Source organism: Sander vitreus, chromosome 12 (genome assembly GCF_031162955.1).
Source record: "Sander vitreus isolate 19-12246 chromosome 12, sanVit1, whole genome shotgun sequence".
NCBI lineage: Eukaryota > Metazoa > Chordata > Actinopteri > Perciformes > Percidae > Sander > Sander vitreus.
The window spans coordinates 6569139-6594437 of record NC_135866.1 but is presented as its reverse complement, the minus strand read 5'-3'; the positions used below and the strand labels follow the sequence as shown (position 1 = coordinate 6594437).

At 42.7% G+C, this 25299-nt stretch overlaps 2 protein-coding genes across 5 annotated transcripts in view; one reads left to right on the top strand and one right to left on the bottom strand.

Moving 5' to 3' along the window:
* rpap2 (RNA polymerase II associated protein 2) overlaps positions 1-16477 on the bottom strand; it is a 24848-nt gene extending 8371 nt beyond the window's left edge. The window contains exons 1-10 of one of the 3 annotated variants that reach the window (XM_078263440.1): positions 16402-16477; positions 11691-11736; positions 11029-11143; positions 9392-9490; positions 9216-9281; positions 9040-9128; positions 8896-8931; positions 6621-7779; positions 5744-5844; positions 4369-4449 (exon numbers count right to left, since the gene is read on the bottom strand). In XM_078263440.1, coding sequence (XP_078119566.1) covers positions 4369-4449; positions 5744-5844; positions 6621-7779; positions 8896-8931; positions 9040-9128; positions 9216-9281; positions 9392-9490; positions 11029-11143; positions 11691-11736; positions 16402-16456 — 1847 coding nt within the window. In that variant the 5' untranslated portion in view covers positions 16457-16477. Of the gene's footprint in view, positions 1-4368; positions 4450-5743; positions 5848-6620; positions 7780-8895; positions 8932-9039; positions 9129-9215; positions 9282-9391; positions 9491-11028; positions 11144-11601; positions 11737-16401 lie in introns of all 3 variants that reach the window. The other 2 variants (XM_078263439.1, XM_078263441.1) reach the window with 2 other exon arrangements.
* glmna (glomulin, FKBP associated protein a) lies at positions 16473-25299 on the top strand. 2 transcript variants are annotated; one of them, XM_078263442.1, is made up of 19 exons: positions 16473-16572; positions 16926-17017; positions 18442-18567; positions 18665-18778; positions 18902-19010; positions 19400-19670; positions 20033-20132; positions 20379-20560; positions 20738-20791; positions 21143-21173; positions 21724-21813; positions 21919-21960; positions 22871-22944; positions 23030-23114; positions 23442-23551; positions 24190-24253; positions 24480-24615; positions 24709-24779; positions 24881-25299. In XM_078263442.1, the coding sequence occupies exons 2-19, from the start codon at positions 16979-16981 to the stop codon at positions 24968-24970; spliced, it is 1788 nt and encodes a 595-aa protein (XP_078119568.1). In that variant the 5' UTR covers positions 16473-16572; positions 16926-16978; the 3' UTR covers positions 24971-25299. The 2 variants fall into 2 exon arrangements, with proteins under 2 accessions (XP_078119568.1, XP_078119569.1); XM_078263443.1 differs by having other exon boundaries at positions 16507-16572; positions 16951-17017.

The following is a 25299-nucleotide window of genomic DNA, read 5'->3' as shown; positions in this document are numbered from 1 at the left end:
GCCACCTGTGCTTTACCTGCTGTGACGAGTCTAAATCTTGAACCTCAGTTCCCTTTTTTGATATCTCCTCGCTTGAACCGGAAGTAGTTCTGGCCCTCCTTTGTGAAGGCCGTATCAAAGCCCTTATTCTTGCCCCGAGGAGCGAGGGTGGAGGATGGAGGAGGAGCTATGAGCGAGGATACTAGGTGCATCCCATAGCCCTTAACCTTTAAACATTTTTTGTTGCTACCCCCCTTAATTTACTGTTTTCGGTCAAATTTGATCGGACAGTTTTAACTGCTCTTATTCTAACATAAATGCCAATAAAAATGACAAAAAGTATTTTTAATAGAATATTTATTGTAAAAGAACCTTATTAGAACATTAACATCTACAACGTGTGTGTGTGTGGGTGTGTGTGTGCGTGCATGCGTGCGTGTGTGAACATTGGTGGTTCACATGCACAAGTGGCAACATGACAACATTAACTGTGTGTGTGTGTGTGTGTGTGTGTGTGTGTGTGTGTGTGAGTGTCTGTGTGGGTGTGTGCGTTTGTGGGTTTGTGGGTGTGTGGGTGGGTGTGTTTCTGTGTGTGCGTGCATGCATGTGTGTGGGAACATTGGAGGTTCATATGCACAAGTGGCAACATGGCAACATGAACTGCGTGTGTGTGTCTGTATCTGTTTGTGGGTGTGTGGGTGTGTGTGTTTCTGTGTGTACGTGCAAACATTGGTGGTTAACACGCACAAATGGCAAATTGCAGTCATGGTGCAGTGTCCCTTGCAAATGGAAGCTTTGCACCTGTGAATGGGTACACAAGCACAGGAAAGTTGCAGTAGTGTGTGTATGGAGATGTCTTTTATCTCCTGGATGAAAATTATACTCTTTCCCATTCATTTCCTATGGCGGTCATTTTTGACCATAAACAAAAGAAGTGTGACTAAGTTGAATAAATCACTAAATATTCAAAGTCACAATGAATGTTATGTGTTCAAATGCCTTTTGTGAAGGCTATCATAAGGTCTTGAGGCAATCTGATGAAAAATGCCATATTTATGGTACAGGGAATGTGTAAATCTGTCATTTTTGACCGGAACAGTGTTAGAAGGTTCAACGTGCAGTATACTCGACGCAGCCGACCTATCGCACGTAAATGTGACGTCATAGGTACAGCCCGACAGATAAAGGATTTTTAAGGCCGATACCGATACAAATATTTGATGATTTAAAAATCCGATATTCCGAAATATCGGCAGTTATATATATATTTTTTTTTAAATCCAGAAATGCAGAAAAAACTGATTTCCTTAACATTCGTTATTTGTAGTTATTTATAAGTCCTCACTAAAATAATATGATAATGCAGTTTAAAAATAATAGTTTGTTTTATTGTCTCAACAGAACAGAGGAACATCAACATTTTGAACAAAAAGACAATAACAACAAAAAAAAAAAAAGAAGAAAAAGAGTGTTGCCAATATACAATACAATAAACACCGGCCGCCACATATTGCGTTTCGTTATTATTATTTTTTTATTTTAACGCCATTTAAAACACGCAGCGTATTCGTTCAGCTGCATTTCCTTTCTCTGCTCTCCTCTGTCTCTCTCGCCTGTCTCTCTCTCTCTCACACACACACACACACACACACACACACACACACACCCCCTCCCCCCCGTGCACAAAGCGTCTGTCTCCATCAAAACGAGAGAAAGACGGCTGGCGAAATTCACAAGTTCACGAAAGGTTGGTATCTCGTGAACACCTTTACACAATCACACATTAAAAAGTCCTATAGAAAATAAATCTAATCTGTGGGAAACACTGCGCTAATGAGCAAAGGCTACCGACTTTGCTATTTCTACGGACTAGAAGAAGAAGAAGAAAAAGGTAAACAACGGCAGAACTGGCAGCAGCATTGACGTCAATGCTTCGATTCGATGTCCTACGTTGTCGGATCCAGCCTTTCATTCACCATAAAAGAACTCATCTTAACCCAATAAGTTTACAAGAGAGACTTGCAGTCACTCAGAGTCCTGGCATCCGGTTGCCCTCAAACTCGTCCATGCTTTCTGTTTCTGCTTTGTCGGGCGCCGCTGAAAAAAATAGAGTGGTCGCGCACTTAAAATCCTGGCGCGCCAGCGAGATCTACGTAATTTTGACGTCACATTGGCACACGACAGGTCGGCTGCGGCGACTGTAAAAAGGCCTTTAAATTACATCCCTGACTCCTCCACTTGTCTCCCTTCCTTGCATCTCTCCCGTGCCTCCTCGGTGGGAGGGACTAAGACGCGAGGAAATCATGGGAGGAGAGAGGCAACAAGCAAATGTGTTTTAGAGGGATGAGACGTCCTTTCCTCTGAAGTGTCACATGAATTTGTCAGCTGTACGGGTGGAGCTAGTAACTCCTTCAGCTGCACGGCTTCCGGAAAGGCTGCTCTCGTGTATCCTCGGCTATGGAGCCTCGATGCTTGCTCCTCGGGGCAGAAATAAGAGTTTTGAGACGGCCTTCATTGAAGAGGGACAGAACAACTGGGGACAACAGGGATGTACCTACAGAGAGCAGCCTTCCCAGAAGCTGTGCAGCTGATAAATTCACGTTATGCTTCAGAGGAAAGAACGTCTCATCCCTCTAAAAACACATTTCCTCGTTTCCTCTCTCCTCACGTGATTTCCTTGCGTCCCTCCCATGCTTCCTCGGTTGGACGGACCAATGCTGCGTTCCAGACACAATTTGTAGCCTGTAAGTTACGACTTCAAGTCACGACTCACGACTTGGTAGCGTTCCAGGCAAAGTCACGACAAACCCTTCTAGCTAGCGTTAGCTAGTGGCTACCTAACGTTGACATTAGCTAGTGGCTACCTAACGTTGACATTAGCTAGTGGCTACCTAACATTGACATTAGCTAGTGGCTACCTAACATTGACATTAGCTAGTGGCTACCTAACGTTAACATTAGCTAGCCTTAGCTGATACTAGGGATTTCTAGTCTGCAACATATTTTGGGCTTCATTTAATAAACATTACCTGTAGTAGTACACAATCGTATGTGTATTGTTTTGATTACAATGTGTGGAATTATTTTACGTTGCCTATTTATGTCTATTTCTATTTCTCACCATTAACCACCAGCGTCTGTACAACATCAACAGGGGTTGCCATTGTTGTTTATATGTGTGTGACGTCAAAAACTGTAACTGGGAGTACAACGATCTGGTACGAGTTCACGTGTAGTAAGTTACAGGTTTGACTGATGTCCCAGGTTCACTTTCACGGGTAGAAGGTTGTGAAAACACGGGTTACGGGTTGCCTGGAACGCAGCATAAGACGCTGGGAAGGGAAGCAAGTGGAGGAGCTGGGGATGCAATTTAACGAGACATAGCCATTATTTCTGCTGGGAAAAAAAAACGATTGGTTCCTGAAGTTTGGTGACCTCATGTAATTCCAGCATAGCTCCACCAGTCTTTAACCTGAGCTGAAGTCTAATCAGCCTGAAGTGCTAACACCTGTGTAGGTCTACGGAGCCTAAACAACAACACTGTTTGTAGTGTATACAACGACAGATTAACAGAGATTGTTTCCTACATGCATCTGTATCCATCTATTATATTAATATCTCAAGCATATCAATGTGTTTTTTCAAAAATGTCATGACACTTGAAAATAGTACAATACACCTGGGATGTCAGCACATACCAAAAATGACCATTCAGTGAATGCATGTGTGTGAATATGGGTAATGAATGTGTGACAATAAGCCTCTTTTACAGCCGACATTTTGACTTGTAAGAAGAAGCACAGGTGTTCTTAATCACAATAATGATGGCTCTGTTACGAAATATATATATAGACATAATTAATGTTATTAATGTCAGCTGTGCTTGTCCAGCTATGACATATGATAAAAACACCTGTTGTCATGTTTCAAGTCCACCTGTAGGAGGCACCAGAGTTCTTCATCAAACCTTCCCACAATGTTGTGGAATGTATCCATTAGTTACCATTTTAATGCTCTAATTTCTCTAAGACTATTACAGTGATCTCAGGAAGATGGGTGATTTTGTTGCTGCTAGCAGAGGGTAAAAAAACACCACTCCTTTCAGAGAAAAGAATGTAACAGGATGTCTCTACAGACAGCACAGACATGTTGCAGCAGTGAAGCAATTTACACTTTTTCTGTTGCATGCACAACATTGGCTCTAGTACTGTACAATTAAATGTGTTGATGTGAACTATGAAACAGTTTTTTGTCTTCTCAAGATTTAAATTAACCAATTTTGTGACACATTTTAAGCCTCGTCAGCCAAAATGAAAGTTGTGTGTGTGTGTGTGTGACACGCAAACAGACCTGCAGAGGAGAGTGTGTGTTTGTGTGTGCTGCACTGACCTGAATGTCTTAACCAGGTTGTTCAGGTCAGTGGAGAAGTCACTGATGGTGAGACTCAAAGGACCGACAATGTTTCTGAGACTGCAACACAACACGGAGACAAAAAGATGAGGGGCAAAGAGAGACAAACACAACAGAAAAGTTGTAATTTTTACTGACAATAAACGTGTGCTATTAAAGCAACACTAGAGAACTTTTCCCGCTTTGGTCCCCCTACAGGTTGGAAGCGGAATGGTCCTATTATCGCTGTTGTAATGTCTCATTAGGTCTCATTCGAACTACAGATGCGCTACCCGATCTTGCAAACTTGCATAATGTAATGTAATGGGACAATTCCGCTTCCAACCTGTAGGGGGAACCGAAGCGGGAAAAGTTCTTGAAAAGGGAGCTAGAAGGGTTCCAACTGATACAATAAATAACGAGCGTGTACACTTAAGTTTATCTGACTAGTGTTTATAAAACCAAAACACAGTACTGTAACTGCATGACACTTCCAGAGTACAGCAGCGTGATCATTTTGCCCACACGTTATTAAGCACACTCAGTTATACATGATAACCTATGTCGGATTGCAGGGACCCAGGTTCCATTCAGCCCAAGATTATTTGTTCTGGGAGATGGGATGAATAAGCACAAAGGAAGCTGGGTCCAGACTAGTTTGATGATCTGAACCAGACAGATTATGTTAAGAGGATGGAGGAATGAAGGGGTGCCGTCAATCCAGGAGTGGGCTTGTGAGATGGCTAGGGTGGCGGCGTTTGAGTCATACAAACAGTTTGCCAGATTGGATGTCTATGTCTATATTAGAAAATGGGGAAAGTACTCAAGCTTTCCGGAGGGCTCCTAAGAAGCTTTGTGCTTGGGTGAAGTGTATACTATGTGCTTATTGTTGTCACATATACATATTGTGACAACCTGGAAAATATCACCAGTTTTCACCAGCTGTTTTAATCCTGCGGAACAGCCCCATGTGTTACTGTTGTAAATCATATGTTTTGTATACTGTCCAAAGGAAAATCCCGCACTCTGCTCTTGCTCATAACATCACCATTTATTAAAGATCAAATTATCCTAATGGTGATGCTATAAGCAAGAGCGTGAGTGCAGGGTTTTCCTTTTTTCCCCCAGGTCATGTGTTTTGATATCCTCCAACGCACCTGCACAGAAGAACTGTGGCATGTGCGACTCGTTTCTTCGAAAAATTGTATACCGTTAAAAAATGAATACAATTTGTTAATCATATAAAATAAGCACACTCAGTTGAAGCACACTGAAGCTGAAAGAGACACAAACATTCAGACATACAAATAAAAACACACACACAGACAGACAGACAGACATACATACAGACAGAGACAGACACACAGACACACACCAGCTGGTGAGCTTCTCCACTGTGATGCGTTTCTGGATGAGGTGCTGAGCATGAGAGTCAACGAGGGGCAGAGCTGGGTCCTTTGTGCTCTGCACTGTCCCCTGCTGGGGGGGGACAAAGGAGATGTGTGAGTGTTGGAGAGCAGACCTCAGTACATACACACGCTTACTGTCCAACTCACATTTGTTTACACCTGTGATTCTCAACCAGGGGTACTTGTACCCCAGGGTATACATGGAAAGATCATACAGTAGCTCAACTCATTTGAAAAAAAAATAGAAATCATGATTTAATAGGAAGAACATATCCCCATGTTAACATGGAGTCAACTGTAACACCTGAACACTACATGTTGCCGTTGAAAGTGTGTGTGACAACTGGTCAGCAAACGAGCACAGAAGTTTAGCTTGAAAGTAATAAATAAATGGTAGAAATAAATAGTTGGAAGGTAATGACTAAACTGTGGGGGAAACCTCAGACCAAAAAGGTTGGGAACCATTTGCTTACACGCTATATTTTCTATATAGTGCCTCCATGTGGCCACTGACTCTTATAACAAGGCCCTTCATTCTAGGGCTGGATACCGAATTCAAAACGTTTTAGGCACCGACCGAAATGCCTCTGAAGTATCGAGGATCGAAAAAATGCCTCGTCATTCAATACCCAATTTCACTACCTAAGGAGTAAATCCCAGCAGCGTCAGTGAGCCAATAAGCACGCAGCATGCTTCTACCCAGATCTAATAATGCTTTTTGTTTTATAAAATTGATTCAGGCACCGTTATCGAAGTCACGGTATTGGTATCAAAACATTTTTGATACCCAGCCCTACTTTATTCACAACCCTGCTCTCTTTTCTCTTCCCCCCCCTCCCTCACCTGGTTTCCATGCAGCTCCTCTGCCCCCTCCGGTAGAATCCAGGTCCCTTTATAAAACTCCCTGACTCTCAGCTCCAGCTGCTGGGTCTCCTGCCGCAGCGCCTGGTAGTCTGGTACTACAGACGCTCTCTTCTGCACCCCGGCACCAACCCATTCTGCATCTGCATTGGTCACGTCGTCCTCTAAGTCGTCTTCATCCAGCTCCTCGTCTTCCTCCCCCGCCTCCTCCTCTTCTTCTTCTTCTTCTTTGACGTCGGCGACAGGAGAGCCTGGGGAATAGTGGGCGCCGTACAGGAACTCCAGGGTCTTGTCAGTGCTCCAGTCCTTTAACGTTCTTCTCAGGCACTCGAGGAGATTGAGCCGGATGGAATGGGGTTTGGCTCCGGCAGCGTGGCTCTTGAGTAGATCTTGTAGCCCTGCTGCCCCTCTCTTGCTCACACCCACCTGGGTGATGTTGAGGCCTGGCTGGCTGCTCGCCGCCGTGCCGTGGCCATCCTGATTCGTCTCGATTAGGGTTGAAGAAGGGAGAGGTTTTCTTTCTCTTGAGCCGTTTGAGTCGTCACACGGAGAAGTGATTAGATCTGTGTGTTCTGCTTGTGTGGCTGTTGAGTCGACAGGCGGGGGAGCAGTTTGAGTGACTGACTCGGATAAGCTGCACAAATTCAGGTTAGCTGTGGTCTCTTCCACACTGGGTTGGTCCGACACCGGCTCTCCACGAGGTCTGTCTGTGTTTGATGAAGTCAGCCGTTTTTCAGCGTCAGTTGCAACTTCTGTTTTACAAGAAAGTGACTCCCGTCTTTTCTCATCTTCTCCCTTTTCCCCCTCCATTTTTGCGGCCTGACCCTCAATCTCCTCTTCACCTCCCTCCCTCCCCTGTTTCTTTCGCCTCTCCATCATCCCTCGATCCCCTTTCCGGTCTCCATCGGTACGTTTAGGCAGGTCGCCCCAGTGCACCCTGGGTCCCTGCCGCTGGGAAACCACGCTGGACACAAAGTCCTGCTCCTGTTCAACGTCGCTGCTTTCACTGTGGCTGAGGCCGTCTGCAGCAGAACCCTGCCGAGAGCTGGGAGGGCCCTCGGGTGGAGCGGCGAGGGGGTCCTCGATGTCATCCACTTGTAGACGCCTCTCCAACAGCTTAACCTCCTCACCAGAACTCCCGCTGGACACACATTGGTTACACTGAGCTGAGTCCTATTCACGCAGGACTAGTATTACCAGGGGACCTCCTGCGATTTCAAAATTACCCGCCACGTCTGTGTTCTCGTCGGCGCATTCACACGGGACAAGCGAAGTCTGCATTTTACTTAAATTTACTGACATTATCCCTGACATGATATGATGTCACTGCTCTCTCAGAACATTCATTTATAATTGCCAACACAGCCAATACAACCCCGAGCACAGAGATGTTGATTCGCACGGGACTAATGTTACACAACGTCGTCATACTCCGATTCTAGGCAGAATCTGAGTCTGATACTGCTCCACTGGGCTGTGATTATGGGGCGTGTTTCGACCGAACCAGGAAAGAATATGCCTCTGCACTCAATTGGCTAGACCTCCAACCAATCAGAGCAACGGAGACAGACGTCACAGAAGCTGCCAGTCAAAGGCAGGCTTCGACAGAGCGAAGGCAGTTTCCGTGTCGTGCGGACGGGCGTGGCAATGTGCATGCTACACGTGATCGCGGTTCTCCGTTGCCCTTTTGAAAATGAACGCGCTGTCGATATCTTCTTTAACAGACGCGATGGCGGCCGTCTTTGTTGTAAACGAATTCAACCCCAAGCGCTCTCTGGTGACGTGGTTGATTACGTTACTGTTGATCATCTGTCCATCATCGTATAAAGCCCGCCCTGGCGATTTGATTGGTCCAAACAGCTCTGGTTCGAGCATAGTTGCCCCACAACGGATCAAGTCCAGACCGAACTTCCCGACCTCAAATGTTGTGTTGCTGACATCATGTTTTTGGCCAAATAGGTAGGTAATTTGCAGTGGAAATTTGACTTTACAAATTTCAGACATGGCATATTGGCACGGGATTAAGATCACAGACGCCCTCCGAAATCATTACAAAAATTACTAGAGGTCCCCAAGTCCTGTATGAATAGGGCTATCTATTATAAAACCTATCTTACAGTTAGAAAATCAAACAATCTAAAAATGTTTAAGATGTATCAATTAGTTAGTTGTATCAGAACTAAAAAAGAAAAAAAAAGACTGTGTGATATGTTAGTATTTAAAATATTCACATACAAACACTTAAGCAAATACATACCCGTCTCTTTTCTTCATCAGTTTAATTTCTGGAGGACTGTCGGTGAGGAAAAAAAAAAGTGAAACACAGTCTTAAAAAAATTGCAATATGCAACTATCAGCTGATAGTTGGGATTTAGAACAGAGAACTGAACGGCACACATACCTCTCATGCTGCCTGAGCCAAAGAGGTGTATTTGGGATTTGTAGCTCAAACTCTTTGGAGGCTTTGTAGCAGAAGTTACTACAAAAACACTAATCACAAAAGAGAGACGCAAAGACTTTATTTTGACTGTTTGCGCCAAAATAAATGCATAAAATATATTTGTTAGCAGCACTTACCTTGCGCTCTGTGATGTCGTACACCTTATTGGTCTTAGTAGAAATTCTATACTTTTGAGTTGGAATCTATAAAGTGAACAGTAGCACGGAGTCAGATTAGAAGCATGAAACACCAGAGACACATTGACGTTTATTACTTGCATAGGACTGTAAAGACTGATATAAAAGGCTCTTACCTTGCCCAGTTGATTTGAACATATGGGATAACTACACAGTTTGGCAATGGATCTCTCCTCTAAAGCATCTTTGTAATTAGCAGGAGTGATGAACCTTGCCTGTGAAGAAGGGAAGACAATAACGGGAGAAAATAAGCGTGTTTCCATTGTATTCTAAAGCTCAGTGAATTCTAAAGCTCAGTGAATTAAACCAAAAAGCAAATGTGATAATTCACTGCTTCCACCATAACAGAACAAATATTTAATATAAAACTACCTACATCACTGTGGGGCTGGGCAATATATCAATATCGTGATATGAGACTAGATATCGTCTTAGATTTTGGATATCGTAATATTATATATATATATATATATATAATATGGCATACGTTTTGTCTTTTCCTGGTTTTGTCCTCGGGTCAAATTTGGCCTGTTTTTTAAAGTTTCTATATCCAAAATATAGATTTCTTTCAACCAAACTGCCCAAAAATAACATGGATGGTTCCATACAACGTTCTTCGCAAGTAAAATTAAAGATCAGCTTCAGTTTCTTTCATTACATTTTGGGAGCTTTATTAAATTTTATAGCACATTTCTGCTTTTTAAACTAAAAAATGAGGTATGATTTCATAAAAATGAGGTTTATTGACCATGAATTCCAAGAGTAAGTGTGAAACTAGTGTTTATAATTTGGTGTTAGTGGTGTATATACTGGTGGGAAAAAAAGCGTAGAAAACTTCAGAAAAAGCGTAAAAAAACGGCAAAGTGACAATCAGACAAACAACGCGACAAAAAAGGAACAGAAATATAAAAACAGAACAGAAATATCAGAAAAGCGACAAAAACAACAACTAAAACTAAACAAAAAGTGACAAAAATGTGCCGGAAGCCTAGAAAGAAATGCAAAGAAATATTGAAACATTATTTTTTTTAGCTGAGAGGACAACACAGGCTGCATTACAGTAAAGTGATGTCATTTTCTGAACTTACCAGACTGTTCTAGCTGTTCTATTATTTGCCTTTAACCACTTAGTCATTGTATCCACATTATTAATGATAATTTATCTAAAATCTAATTGTGAAAATATTTTTGTTAAAGCACCATCAACAACAACATCATTGTCAACTCGCAGTATCAACATTGAGGTATTTGGTCAATAATATTGTCATATCTGATTTTCTCTATATTGCCCAGCCCTACTTCCCTATGTCTCGGAAACATAACAAAGAGGGGAGAGAGGATTCCATTTAAAACATTAGATCACTTCACTTTTGGATGTTGACAGACCTTTGAATAGAAACACGGTAAAAGTAGTATAACAGTCAGGATGGACACAGATGGCGAATGTCCAGATCAACATTAAAAGTAGCTAGGCAGTGATATGAAAGTAAAAGGACCAGAGTAATGACAGCAAGAAATAACATAGGAGCAGTAGGCATTTCCTTGGCTTCTCTATCCCTTTAAAATTATTTTTATAACGACGGAGTCTAATCTCCAAAGACTCTGTACATTTCATATTATGCATATGTACAAATAAACCTTTGCATATTTGCAACGAAGTCTCTCCTGATTGAAATGTTAGACAGTTTAGGGGTGAGCTGTGAACTGAGTCTTCTGTCGGTCTGCTGCTAAAGTGAACTCAGATGATACATACGCAGTCAACCAGGAAGTCTTCAGCCACGCTGTCCTCCAGGAGACGCTCCACTATTTTCAGGGCTCTTTTCTCCAGCTCCAACTTATCCCTTAGCATCTCCGTCACTACCTCTCTCCTGACACGAGATCGATATAGTACACACATTAGAAGAAGTGTTGGTGTGGTTACTTGTTGACATTTATCATTAGTAGTGGTATCACAATGGGGAAAGTACACGAGCTATCTGGAGGGCTCCTAAGAAGCTCTGTGCTGTGGAGAGGCGTATACTATAAGCTTGTTGTTTCATCACATATATTTATATATATTTTTTGGATTACAGTTGTCTATTTAGTTATTATTGTATTGTATTGAATATTATGGTTATTATTTCATACTGTCTTAATTTTGTCTAAGTAAGTGGTGATGACAAGTGTGTGTGTGTGGGTATATGTGTGTGTGTGTGTGTGTGTGTGTGGGGGGGGGGTATTTATGTTGTGAGTTGTATGTTCTGTATTTTGTTTTAAAACCAAATGAAAACTGTTAATCTTTAAAAAATAAAGTCGAGTAAGAGGAATATTCTACAACCAAACACACTTTGTTTGGCATTAGTGTGTGAAGATGGTGGATTAGCTAGACATTAGTATACGACTCTAGCATCCAGTGACAGGATGCCCTTTTCACACCTTCTTGCTTCTTCTTCAGCAGCCAGTGCTTTGGTGCGCTTCCCACCTGCCACACAAACAACAACATGATTACAAGGCTAATATGAGTACTAAATGTCCCCCACTGGAGATATGTCACTGTGTGCTGTGGAGACTAGTAAACCAGTCAATGAGCTGCTACACAAAGTAGACCTGTGTATGACACTGAAGCATATTTAAACTCCTTCCTCATGTCTGTTATTAGGCTGTAAACATATTCATAATATAAAATAAACCTCCATTTATTGCATTTTAACAAATAGAATATAGCTTTCACAATTCTAAAACGGCTAGTGTCCCAAATTATTTTCCAAAAACTGAGTGTCCCAAATGATGAGGGTCTTATCAAAGCCCGTCTATGGAGAGCCTGTTCACTCCCTATTCAGCCCCATTGTACCGAATTTGGTTGCAGTTCCACCAGAGTTCCACTGGGGGTGATCGCAGGCGAGCGCTAAATGAATGGGACTCTACGCTACGGAGCTAGACGACTACATTTGTCTCTTTCGCCCGATTGTCGTTGAGAAATCTCTGATTTGATTGTAGTTTTTGCAAGTTCAACATGGATTATAGGTCGAAAGTTGAATGAATTGTTGGAGTACTTATGTCCTTTTGATTTCTTACAGGTTGAGTCGTTGTTGCCCATAACACGCTAGCATTCTGCTAATGAATGCTGATTGGTCAGTGAAGGACTGATTACGACCAGAGGTCCCGCTTGAAGGCATCCGAAGCAGAACCAGAATGTCCGCGTGGTCTTTAAACAGTCCCTCCAGGATTTCGCGGCCTTTTTTTGAGATTGTTGCGGCCCAAAATGCCTGATTTCGCGGGAGCTTTTGTAAAAAATTGCGATAAAAGTTCCGATGTCTTTTGTATGTTTGTTGCAATGAAGTTGCGAGAGAAGTGAAAGTTGCGATTCTTTTTTTGTATAGTTCTTTCAAAATAAAAAGGAAACTTGTTTTGGGGAGAATAAAACTACTCTGGGCTGAGTTTTCCTAGTAACCTTACCAAAAAGGCTCAGGATGCTGTAAATGTTGGTATAATATGAAAATGGCTGGTGGATTTAAGACAAAAAATAATAATTTATTGAATCAATCAAATTTGAACATACAGTGGTGTGAAAAAGTGTTTGCCCCCTTCCTCATTTCCTGTTCCTTTGCATGTTTGTCACACTTAAGTGTTTCGGAACATCAAACCAATTTAAACAAAAGTCAAGGACAACACAAGTAAACACAAAATGCAATTTGTAAATGAAGGTGTTTATTATTAAAGGAGAAAAAAAATCCAAACCATCATGGCCCTGTGTGAAAAAGTGATTGCCCCCTTGTTAAAAACATACTATAACTGTGGTTGTCCACACCTGAGTTCAATTTCTCTAGCCACACCCAGGCCTGATTATTGCCACACCTGTTCACAATCAAGGCATCACTTAAATAGGAGCTGCTTGACACAGTAAGGTCCACCAGAAGATCCTTAAAAGCTACACATCATGCTGAGACCCAAAGAAATTCAGGAACAATTGAGAAAGAAAGTAATTGAGATCTATCAGTCTGGAAAGGGTTATAAAGCCATTTCCAAAGCTTTGGGAATCCAGCGAACCACAGTGAGAGCCATTATCCACAAATGGCGAAGACATGGAACAGTGGTGAACCTTTCCCCAGGAGTGGCCGGCCGCCCAAAATTACCCCAAGAGCGCAGCGACGACTCATCCAAGAGGTCACAAAAGACCCCACAACAACGTCCAAAGAACTGCAGGCCTCACTTGCCTCAGTTAAGGTCAGCGCTCATGCCTCCACCATCAGGAAAAGACTGGGCAAAAATGGCCTGCATGGCAGAGTTCCAAGGAGAAAACCACTGCTGAGCAAAAAGAACATCAAAGCTTGTCTCAATTTCTCCAGAACACATCTTGATGATCCCCAAGACTTTTTGGGACAACATTCTGTGGACCGATGAGACAAAAGTGGAACTCTTTGGAAGGTGTGTGTCCAAGTATATCTGGCGTAGAAGGAACACTGCATTTCATAAAAAGAACATTATACCAACTGTAAAATATGGTGGTGGTAGTGTGATGGTCTGGGGCTGTTTTGCTGCTTCAGGACCTGGAAGACTTGCCGTGATAAAAGGAACTATGAATTCTGCTGTCTACCAAGAGATCCTGAAGGAGAATGTCCGACCATCTGTTCGTGTACTCAAGCTGAAACGAACTTGGGTTCTGCAGCAGGACAATGATCCTAAACACACCAGCAAGTCCACCACCGAATGGCTGAAGAAAAACTAAATGAAGACTTTGGAGTGGCCTAGCCAAAGTCCTGACCTGAATCCTATTGAGATGTTGTGGTATGACCTTAAAAAGGCCGCTCATGCTCGAAAACCCTCTAATGTAACTGAATTAGGACAATTCTGCAAAGATGAGTGGGCCAAAATTCCTCCAGGACGCTGTAAAAGCCTCATTGCACGTTATCGCAAACGCTTGGTTGCAGTTGTTGCTGCTAAGGGTGGCCCAACCAGTTATTAGGTTTAGGGGGACAATCACTTTTTCACACAGGGCCATGATGGTTTGGATTTTTTTTCACCTTTAATAATTAACACCTTCATTTACAAATTGCATTTTGTGTTTACTTGTGTTGTCCTTGACTATTGTTTAAATTGGTTTGATGTTCCAAACACTTAAGTGTGACAAACATGCAAAGGAACAGGAAATGAGGAAGGGGGGCAAACACTTTTTCACACCACTGTATCTGTCAGTGGCTTGTTGATTTTTACATTGTTAGTTATTTTCCTATGCTGGCCTGGGCTAGGACACACATTCATACGGTTTGATAATACTGACTTTAACTTATCATTGCACTTACAATAAAGAGCGTAGCTGTCCTCAATTTAGATCATCTCCTGCATCCACCTTGTGTGTGTTGTTTGTGTGTGTGTGTGTGTGTGTGTGTGTGTGTGTGTGTGTGTGTGTGTGTGTGTGTGCACGCGTCAGTCGCGGGGGGTACGGAGCAGTAGCCCCACCCGCTGCAGAGAGCCGACAGCCAGGATGGAAACGGCAGCAACTTCAGCGACTTTTAAATCGTTAAAGTCTACATTGATGTTAAAATGTATCGGACGGTCTGAAATGGATGGTAAATGAGTCACACACACACGTCTCGTCTTCATATCAAAAACAAGGAAATGACCAACCCGTTCTCACTCCCGATTGGTCATTGGCTCTCAGAGTGCACGTGGGACTGCTGTGATTGGTTGAAGTCGTGGGAAACTTCAGGTTATTGGTCAAATGTGCGGAAAAGTTGCGGTGATTGGTCAAAATTGCGAATCGCACCAAATTCACGGTGATTGGTTGAATTGCCGTGAATTGGCGTGATCGCGACATCGCTTAATCCTGGAGGGACTGTTTAAAACATTAGCAAACCTCTTTCTAGCACGTGTAGACCTAACCTGTCTAGCCTAGAAATCTAGACGCACCCTAGCGGCAGCAAATTTAATTTGCAGCCGAGGGGAGTCTAGGCACTCTCCGTTGGCTTGCGAGCTGGAAAAACCAAACTCTGGTCAGGCCAATCACATCAAGTCGGTGGACGGGCTTACGGCTGCTGCTGCTGCTGGGAACAGCGGTCTTCTGGAAGACTTGGAGTTAAGCTTTTCTTTGAGAAAAGAAAAAAGAACGGCACTGAAGCCATTCTTAAAAAAAAGATGTGTTCTGAGTTTTGCCGACCAGATACTGCAAAAGTTTAATCTATCAACTTGCTCTGCCTGGTTGTAGCTCTATCCTATTGCATGCAGAGGGAATCTGAAAGACAACGGTTTATCCCGCCCCTCGGATTGAGCCCTGCCAATGGTGAGCTCCCAGACCCAACATCTTGATGTTGGTCTGGCTTGTACAGGCCATAACCTGTCAGCTGTGTTGTCGATGCCCCGAGAGAAAAAAAGGAAGTGACTCAGAGCTTGCCGTAAAGCAGCATCTCTGGCCGTATATGTCTATGACGTCATTGAAAAAGCCACTTTAAACACCCAGCAGTGTGTATTTTCTTAGCCTCCCCTTTCGAATGCAACATTCAAATTACTAGACAAAAAATTATATCCTGAGAAAAGTGGATTTTGAGGGGTATAGCTCCATAGACCTCCATTCATTCTGCACTCGCCTGTGAGCGCCCCCTATATGGAACCAGAGTCAAGTATCGAGAGTGGAACTTCTTCCCTTATTATAAATTCTTTGGTCTTATTTGAGACAGGTTACGGTAGCACAGGTGGTTTAGCAAGTTCATAATTAATTAAGGACATTGTATGGGGAATTTGGGACACTAAACTGCACGTATACCTTCTAAAACTGTGTTTCCAAAGAATCTTTACACTCTCTGGGATAATGTAGTCCTGATTTGACAAATTCAATCTGGACCTGGTCCAGTGTGGTCTGCATGTGAAAAAAATAAAATCTGTCAAATCTCCTTTATTGCATTTTCACAAATAGAATAAAGCTTTTTTCCAAATCTGAAAGTGGAATTGAGACAGCTTTAATGCTTTACCCAAACTGCGTAACATGCTTTCACAACAGTAAGAGGTGCAGAAAACAGAGGAGCAGTCGATCAGCAATGGGAGTTACAAGTTCCCTTTAACGTTCAAATTAATTGCCGAATCGGAAGCTAACTTCCACGTCTTTTTGGAAAGCCTGATATCGATATGAGAGAACAATTTCTTAACTGAAACTAACCTTTTTTAGAGGTTTTAGCGGAGCCTTGGCTCCTTCTTCTCTCCTCGGTCTCCATGATGTTTCCGTTTTCTACATTTTCAACTTTGACATATGACGTATTTCATCCTACGGCAAGCCCAAACGGACAATCGAACCATCTCATCATTTCCATTTCGCGTTAGCGTGGCTAAGGTGGGTATCTACCTTATTTTTGTCCTTTTATATCGCTTTTATTTCGGTTACAGCTCGTGCTGTTTGGTCTGTGTTTGTATAGCTAGGACAGCACTATGGAAAGGTTTGTTTTCAGTCAAACGGCTAAGCTAATTCAGAATAATACACCAGCATTCATTGTAACGTTAATTTCATCTGTTTATAGCAGACTGTCCAGTTTTATTGCACACACAAGCGACGGCTTATTATTGGACCTTAACCTACATATACATGATGAATTAACTCACTAACAGCTGTGGGAGTTTAGCCGGACACTTGAATTATGAGCCACTTGATTATCAAGTAATATGGTGTGCATTATTTTTGACATGAAGTGTCCTGTCTGACTTCTGCGTGAAGATATAAAGCCCGCCTGAAGACAGCAGGGATGGCTCTGGAGCAGCTCAGTGATGTGGTCCAGAGATGTGTGAGTGCTTCGGGGACTAGAGGGGCTTCAGTACACCGCACCCACGTTTTTACATGCATCCACACCTTCCACATTTCACTACGTCTGGGTTCTTCACATACATGTTATTCAGTGCAATTACTCACTTGGTAGTCCAGTGGTGTAGTCTACTTGATGCGCAGGTATACGCAGTATATACCCACTAAGAAAGAAATACTCCAGGATTTCCATATACCCACCTAAAAATATGCAATGGCACATAACAACATACTTTCCATTATATTTTTGATATATTTTGAATTGTCATCTGTGTTTTCCTTCGCATAGGCTGAATACAGGTATTTCCACTGTAAATTGGTGCATTAAAGTGTATCAAAATAGCAGAAAATTAAGTCTTTGACGCTCAAAATGTCCTTGGGGGAGCAGACCCAGACGCCCCACTTTGATATGTCCATTCTGGTCCATTTATTTATGTAGAACAGTATACCCGCTAAAATGCATTAGACCAGGGGTCTTCAAAGAATTTAGCCAAGGACCCCTTAACTGAAAGAGAGATGGAGCAGGGACCCCCTATTAGAGATATTGTATAAAATGAAGTTGCATATTAAACTGGGCCTGCAGTTACGTGTAGGGCGGCCTAAAGCCTTTATACATGCCTTTTTTTTTTTTTTTTTGCATACAATACTACGCTTTTAAAATAGCCTTATAATTGTTGGCATGATTTCATAAATCACGTTTTAATTTTAAAACATACATGTGGCACAGTGAATCCTTATTAACTGTATCTGTGGATGACTGTCTTAGTGACTATCAACCAAGGCCAGTAAGCCTATCACTGGAGGCCCCCCTGCATTGACTCAGAGGACCCCCTGTTGAAGATCCCTGCATTAGACTACACCACTGCTTGGTACAAGTAATCTGAATGTGTATAGCAATAGTGGTCTCTCTTTACTAGATCTATGCAACTCTGTTTGAGCTGCACTTTCACAGTCTGCTCCATCAGTTTAAAAATAGTGAAAGTGAAAGAGACATTTTTACAGGCTACTGTCTCTGCTACATTAAATTAGGAAAGCCTTGAATATCTTAAATGATATTTCAATAATGATTAAAAGACTGTAGGACTGCAACAAACAATTATATACATTAACAATGGACTTGTCGATTATTTCATGATTAACCGTCAATCTATAAAAGGTCAGAAATTGTGACGCTCACAATTAGCCAGTTCCTAAAGTGACATGTACAGTTTGCTTATGTGTCCAACCAACAAGTCCAAAACCCCAAATGTATTTACTTTACAATGACATAAAAGCAGCAAATTCTCCCATTGAGAAGCTGGAGACTGGCATTTTTACCTTTTTAAGAATGACTTCATCGTCAATTTGCTGCAATAAAATGCCTATATTTTCTCTTTTAATCCCTCCATTTGTCTCTCTTTCACACAGCAAGCCCTCCCTGAAGACCGCTACACCACCGAGGACCATGACGTGTTCACGATTTCTGGGCGGACCTGCATCGAGGAGGGAAACAGCGCGCAGGTCCTCAGTATTGTCCTGGATGAAAAGAATCAGGTACAAAGAGCTCAACGTTGTTTTCAGCGCGTATAGACTCATGTTTGCTGCACGTCGTGCTGCATAAACACCCCTCCCTCTGTCCCTCTTTCTGTAGGACATAGTGAGATGTATGGGTTGGAATCTGCTGCCTCCCCTGATCCAGGTTCTGCTGAAGAAAGAAGACAAGAAGCTTTCTCAATGCCTAGCCATTTTCAACCACCTGCTGCAGGTCTGTTCATCTGCTCAACAGTTAACCAACCAAAATTATAATATTTAAGATAAAACAATAGTTAGAATTAGTGTCTCGAGTGTTGGGATTTTCTTTTTAAGGGTTTAAGTTTTGGTTTCCCAGACCTGCAGACCCAAAGAGCTGCTGATTGGCTTGTTGGAGCAGCTGGAGCAGGATGACCCTGACACCATAGCAACGAGCCTCCATCTGCTGCTGAACCCTCTACAGAAAGGTGAAGCACATTCCTTTGAATATGTTCTCCAATATACTTCCTAAAGGTGGGGAGGGAATCGAAAATCATGTCATGTACTTCTTTACAAAATGAAATAAATGTCAGACTGACTGACTGACTGACTGACCTGTGATGTGCATTCTTCTTAGAAAACAATTACTTTTTAGAAATGTCTCATGATATATCGTCTCTAGAAGTGTATTATTTAACTTTTGCTTTTGTTAAAGAAGGAAAAGAAAATCCCTCAATGAATACTATCGAATGGCAACACTTTTAGAATCGGCACCCATGTATCGTGAAAGAATCGAAGCACATCGTCCCAGCCCTAATACTTAACATCACAACTCAAAAATAGAGCCATTTCTACTTCCTGTGTGCTTTCCTCTCAGTGCTGCTGTGTCTGGGCAGCCGGAAGGCGTCGTCCCTGGGCATGACCCTGTCCTCTGTGCTGGACCAGGTGGCCAAACTGCCTCTACCTCACACCAAGGAGCAGGAGGAGGACGACGTCTTCTCGCTGTGTCGCTGCTGCACCGACCTGATAGACTTTGTCAAGCCTTTTGTCCACGAGGCCAGGCAAAACCTCCTCAACGCTGAGGCCCAAAATGAGAGGGAGCAGGGCGGGGATAACGAGGACGAGCTGCAGACAGAACTGCTAAAGTTGTGAGTGAGAACATTTAAAATCACAAGTCGGACTTACGTATCGTCGCTGTCAGGCAGAAACCTCGTAGCTCCTTATTTCGTCCTTTTTAGTTTTGTTTTCATAAATCGATGCTATTGGTCCCCCTGTACGTCTGTCTGTGTGTTTTTTTTTTTTTTTTTACAAATATTTAAACAGTGACAAAGCCATTTTGCCTGACTTTGTCTGAGGTAAGTAGCTCCGTAAAATAGTTTCAAATTAGCCTTTTCTCATTTCCTGAAAAACAACGGTTTCAGACATACACGGTGTTCACCTGACAGCGACAATATAAAATACCTGCAGGATGAAGATGCTAAGGTCAACTCCTTGTGTTTTTCTGTCTCAGCTGTATGAAGACTCTGAGTCACCCTCTGCTGGAGGTACAACTCAAGGATCCGGATACTCTGGCTGTGTCTCCTCTCAGGAATTTTGCCACAGAGATTTTGGTACGGCTAATCCATTCACCATAATATTCTGGAAAGAGCTGATGCTGCCCTGTAAACTTTAGTGTAAATGTTGTGATGGGGCCTGCAAATTGGACTGGTTTAATATGTCAGTGACTCTCACAATTTTCATAGACCGATACAAATTCCGTAGATGCTGCCTGGACTCACATTTGGTCAGATTACCATGTCAGATATTGCGTTAATGGCGAGTGTGTTTCTGTGTGTGTGTGTCTGTGTTTGGTACAGAACACCCTCAGTGCTATCGGAGAGTCTGTCCCCACTCTTGTGTACCAGCCTCTGTTGAAAAGAAAACAGGTTCCGGGCTTTCTGGAGGAGGAGGTGCGTTATCCTAAAGAGTCTTTGGCCAGCCTGGCTCACCTGGTGTTTGTCCATCACCTGGCTGCAGATACATTCCCCAGTGTTTTCAGGTAAGATAGAAACATAATATGTATTATATCATAAAGTACTAGGACACTGATGAGTCTCTTCAAACGTGGCTAGAAATTAGCACTGGACAATGCTGATGATGATTTATACAGTTTGAACACAAATAATACTGAGAATTGAAATGCATTGTTAATCCTCCAGACTCTCTGTGTTTACAGTCCCGTGTTCTGTCTTCGGAGTAATATGGAGCACATTGGCCTCCTCTTGTCCAGGTGAATACGAGACACAATATTGTTGGTATCTGTTCTGTGCTGTTGCACCATTGGCAGTGTAGATGTCAGTGGAAAAAGGTTGTTAAGAACATTTTCCTTACTTAAAGTTCAAGTTTACATGGCACATTGGCCATTCAAACTGCATTGTTGATATTGATAAAAACACATTGACATCAATTCATGAAAAATGTAATCACTTTTTAATTTTTTTTTCACATGTAACTGCCACACTGAATAAATGCAGACTTGGATCTTCCGGTTCACGTGCGGTGTGTGTTTGTGTATTTGAGCAGAACCGCTCATAACTTCTTTTTTTCTTTTCTTTTTTTTTCTTTTCTATTTGATTGACAGAACTGAGGAGTTCAGGATTCAGAAAGGACTGGTGAGTCAAACTGAAACTAAAGATCTGAAGATAAAGATTTACATGCTGTGGCTTTGTATTATGGTTTCCAAATATTTCTCAGGTGATAAAGTGACAAAAGAAGAAAAAAAAAAAAAAAAAAGCAGAAACAAATTTCTTGTGGCATGCGATACTTTTTCAGCTGTTATGAAGAATAGTCTCGTAAGATGTTATTTTTTTAGAGCTTTGTAGTCTGACGTTTGTGTGTGTGTTCCATCAAGACTGTTAAATGAATACACATAACTACAACAAAACTGGTTCTTGCACCCCGCTGCTCTGTTCCGTCACCGTGTGTGTGTGTGTGTGTGTGTGTGTGAGAGATGATGATTGGGTCATGTGTAAATGTGTGGATGTTATGGGAGAGAGAGAGAGAGAGAGAAGCATCTGTATATAGGGTGATGTATGTTTTTTTAACATTATATACATTGTATGCTAATGCACTTTTTAACTTTAACTCTTAATGGATGGGTTGGCTTTAAAACTGAATTGCCCCTTGGGGACTAATAAAGTTATCTGAATCTGAATCACACAGGAGCTGTATGAGAAGAGTCTGGTGCGCGTGGAGGATTGCAGTCTGCATGCAGATCTGCTGGAGATCAAAACTTTCCTCACAGTCCCTCAGGTGAACCCACTTCTTCATACAAAGCTCAGCTTTGACTCTGCTGGGATTGTCCCAGTGTGATGCCTTAATGATGCTTAGTTCTTGATTTCACCCTTTGTTTTTCAGAACATGGTGAAGGTGATGACGATATGTCCGAGGCATGATTTGGTGAGTCTTCACACAGGTAGATAGTTTAGCAACGTTGTGCAAAAAGTAACATTAGCTGGGTTTAAAGTGTGTATTCATGTCATTTTAATGCCATGGATACTGGACCTATCGATGACATGTTTTCTACTTTTGCATGTATTGTAGCTTTGAATTGAATACACATTTCATTCGCATCTATTTTCTAGATTAAGGGCCCTATTTTAACGATCTAAGCGCACGACGTGATGCGCATGGCGCAGGTGCGTTTAGGGCGTGTCCAAATCCACTTTTGCTAGTTTGACGGCAAAAAAAGGGTCCGTGCGCCGGGCGCGTGGTTCAAAAGGGTTGTACTTAGTGTCTTCATTAATTCATAGGTGTGTTTTGGGTGTAACATGCAATAAACCAATCAGAGTGTCATCTCCCATTCCCTTTAGAAGCGAGGCGCGTTTGTACCTTGGCGCATTGCTATTATGATGGCGGATTTGCACCGTAATATTTTTATTTGTAATCTTTTGCATGTTTTATGCTGCTGCGCTTCTGTGTGTGTAACAAGCATAGTGTGCGAATGCTGTGCATAAGTCTAGGCTCATTTCACTAATCTGCTGTTAAAATAACAATGAAATGCTGCGTTATTGACTTTAGACCAGGTTTTTGTTGATCAATGGTGCGATCACTTTCCGCTGCCTCAAGATAGCAATACGCCAAGAATGCACCTGAACACACCTCCCTGTAAGACCAGCACGCCCATGGGCGCAAAGATGGGCGCAGGTGCATTTGCTATTTAAACGACGCGGGCGCTGGACGGGAATCTGACAACTGCGTCGGTCTTAAACTAGCAAAGAAACTTGCGTTGGGCTTTGCGCTGCGCCGGGTGAAAGATGGGGCCCCTAAAGCTGTTTGAACATCAATATATTTACTTCTTTGTCAACAGAGAACCAGAGGTCTGAAGGTGTTGCAGCTGAGCATTGATAAGTTTGACACCGAAGCCAAGTACAATCTTTTCCAGTAAGCTCCCCCACCCCCCTACAGAAATGCCTCTCTCTGTTCCACCCTCCAGCGTACTGACTGTTACTGGTCGTCTTGTTTTCAGGTACATGCTGAAAACCAGTAATCACTCAGGAATCGAAGGCTACGTCATCAAAAACATCAAGAATCAGATAGACATCGCCCTGCAGGTGAGATGCCATCTGAAATTCCTCGCTGGCTGTTTGTCATTTTTCACAAGTTCTGATGCAGTAACTAAAAGCTAAATGAGTGCCTGTGCAGAGCGTGGGTTGTAATTAAAAAGGTCTCGTACGGGCCCCTGGGTAGCTCACCTGGTAGAGCAGGCGGCCATATGTAGAGGTTAACTCCTCGACGCAGCGGCCGCAGGTTCGACTCCGCCCTGCGGCCCTTTGCTGCATGTCATTCCCTTTCATGTCTTTATCTGTCCTATATAAATAAAGGCCTAAAATGCCCCCCCCAAAAAAAGTCTTGTACAGTAAAAGTCTGTCCGTCCTCAGCCTGGTAACAGTAACACCTGGTTCGTGGGAGCTCACCTGCTGCCTTTGCTGCGTAAAGTTCTCAGTCTGCCAGACGGCCCAGAGACCGACCTCCTGCATTACCTGGACAGGTCAGACACACACACACACACACACACACACACACACACACACGGCGGGAAACGGGGTGCATGAACAAGTTACCAATCTATCAGAGTAGCCTACTAACACCTAACGTGTAATAAAGAATGTCACAGCCAAAGTGAGCTTCTTTCTCCTGACAGCATCATTTGAAGTTGATGTGCTTAATGAATCACTAAAGTGTGAACTAAATTAGGTTTAATTAGATACAGCACTGTGGATGTTAGTATGGCCATGTTTACTAAATGGTGTAGTCAGGCGACTTTCGTGCGCAGAAGCTCGAGTGAAGAGTTTGACGTCACCGCTGAGAAAGGACAACAGCAGCGTTCAGCTTCGGAGACGGAGAGGAGATACAAATGACAAGATAATGACCTTCTGAAGAGTCCATCGTGGTTTTTATAATCCTCCGTGTCCTCCTTGATTTGACGGGTTAAACACTCCTAGCACCTGCGTGGTGGAGGTGGTGCGAGATCACCGAAGGCTCGCTACATCCGGTCGCTCCAACAGTGTTGTTGTCGTTACTTAGATTCCTCATGGGGGGGACAGAAACTACTCTCTATAGCTTAAAGCCTGATTGTTTTGTCAAAGTACCGTTGCCAACGTTATCTTTGTGTGTCGTTTTAAACAGAATCATGGAGTCTCTGAACCTGCTGCGTTACCTCGTCATCAGAGACAAAGTGACAGACAACCAGGTGAGTGTTGATCCGATCCAGTAAATATCAGGGAGCTCCTCCAGCCAAGAGACCAAAATCAGCGACAGTGAATGGTGGTTTGATACTTTTTGATATTAAGTTACCTGCCATTACCGCTCAAGTGGTCAGAAGGACAACTAAACATCCACCCATATGTTTCTGATTTCCATAGTGCATCAGTTAACTACACTCATCATGTTGTTCTGCTGCTGTTTTGATCTGGCAGACAGGGATCTGGACAGAGCTGTATAAAATAGAGGATACGTTCCTGAAGCCGCTACGTGTTGGAGTGAACATGTCCAGGGCTCACTATGAGAGGGAGCTCCACAACACCATGGCGACCAAGAGGGCTAAGGCCAAAGGTCAGGCCAACACACTTATGTCCATTTCAGCTCCACCTTCCTCAAACCACTCGCACTCAAAAAAAATAAAACGCATGATTGTGTTTTCCACAGACGAGTCTCTGCTTTCTGTGTCCGTTGGTGACGAGAAGCTGCCGAACATGACATCAGAGTCCCAGATTCAGGTCAGTGACTTTCACGTTCACATAACGAACTAGATTGTGTATTTGTACAGCGCTGGCGAAGAGCATTGTTGACCTGATTGAATTCTAATGCGTCCTTTCAGGCTCTGCACTCAGCCCTGCACACGTTTGACATGATCGAGAGTGTGTTGGTGCGAATAGAGGAACTCACCGAGGTGAAGGAAAATCTTTAGACTGAGCCCATCAGTTTTACCACCAGAGGTTGTCATCGTCTCAGGGCCTAACGGACAACAAAAAGCCTTTGACTGTTCCAACTTGTACTTTGTTTGTTAATGGGCAGCATCAGCTGTGGATACATTATTTCAATTGGTTAACAAATCATGCTCTGTGTGTGTGTGTGTGTTTTTTTTACTTTTTCATTTTTTCAAGTGTTTTCAGCAGGTCTGCTGGGTACTTTAAAATGTTGCATACATTGTCTATAAAACAGTCAAATATTGACTGGAAAGTTTGTATCGCTTCTGTAATAAATTTTCAAACTCTTGTACACGTACGAGTTAAGAAA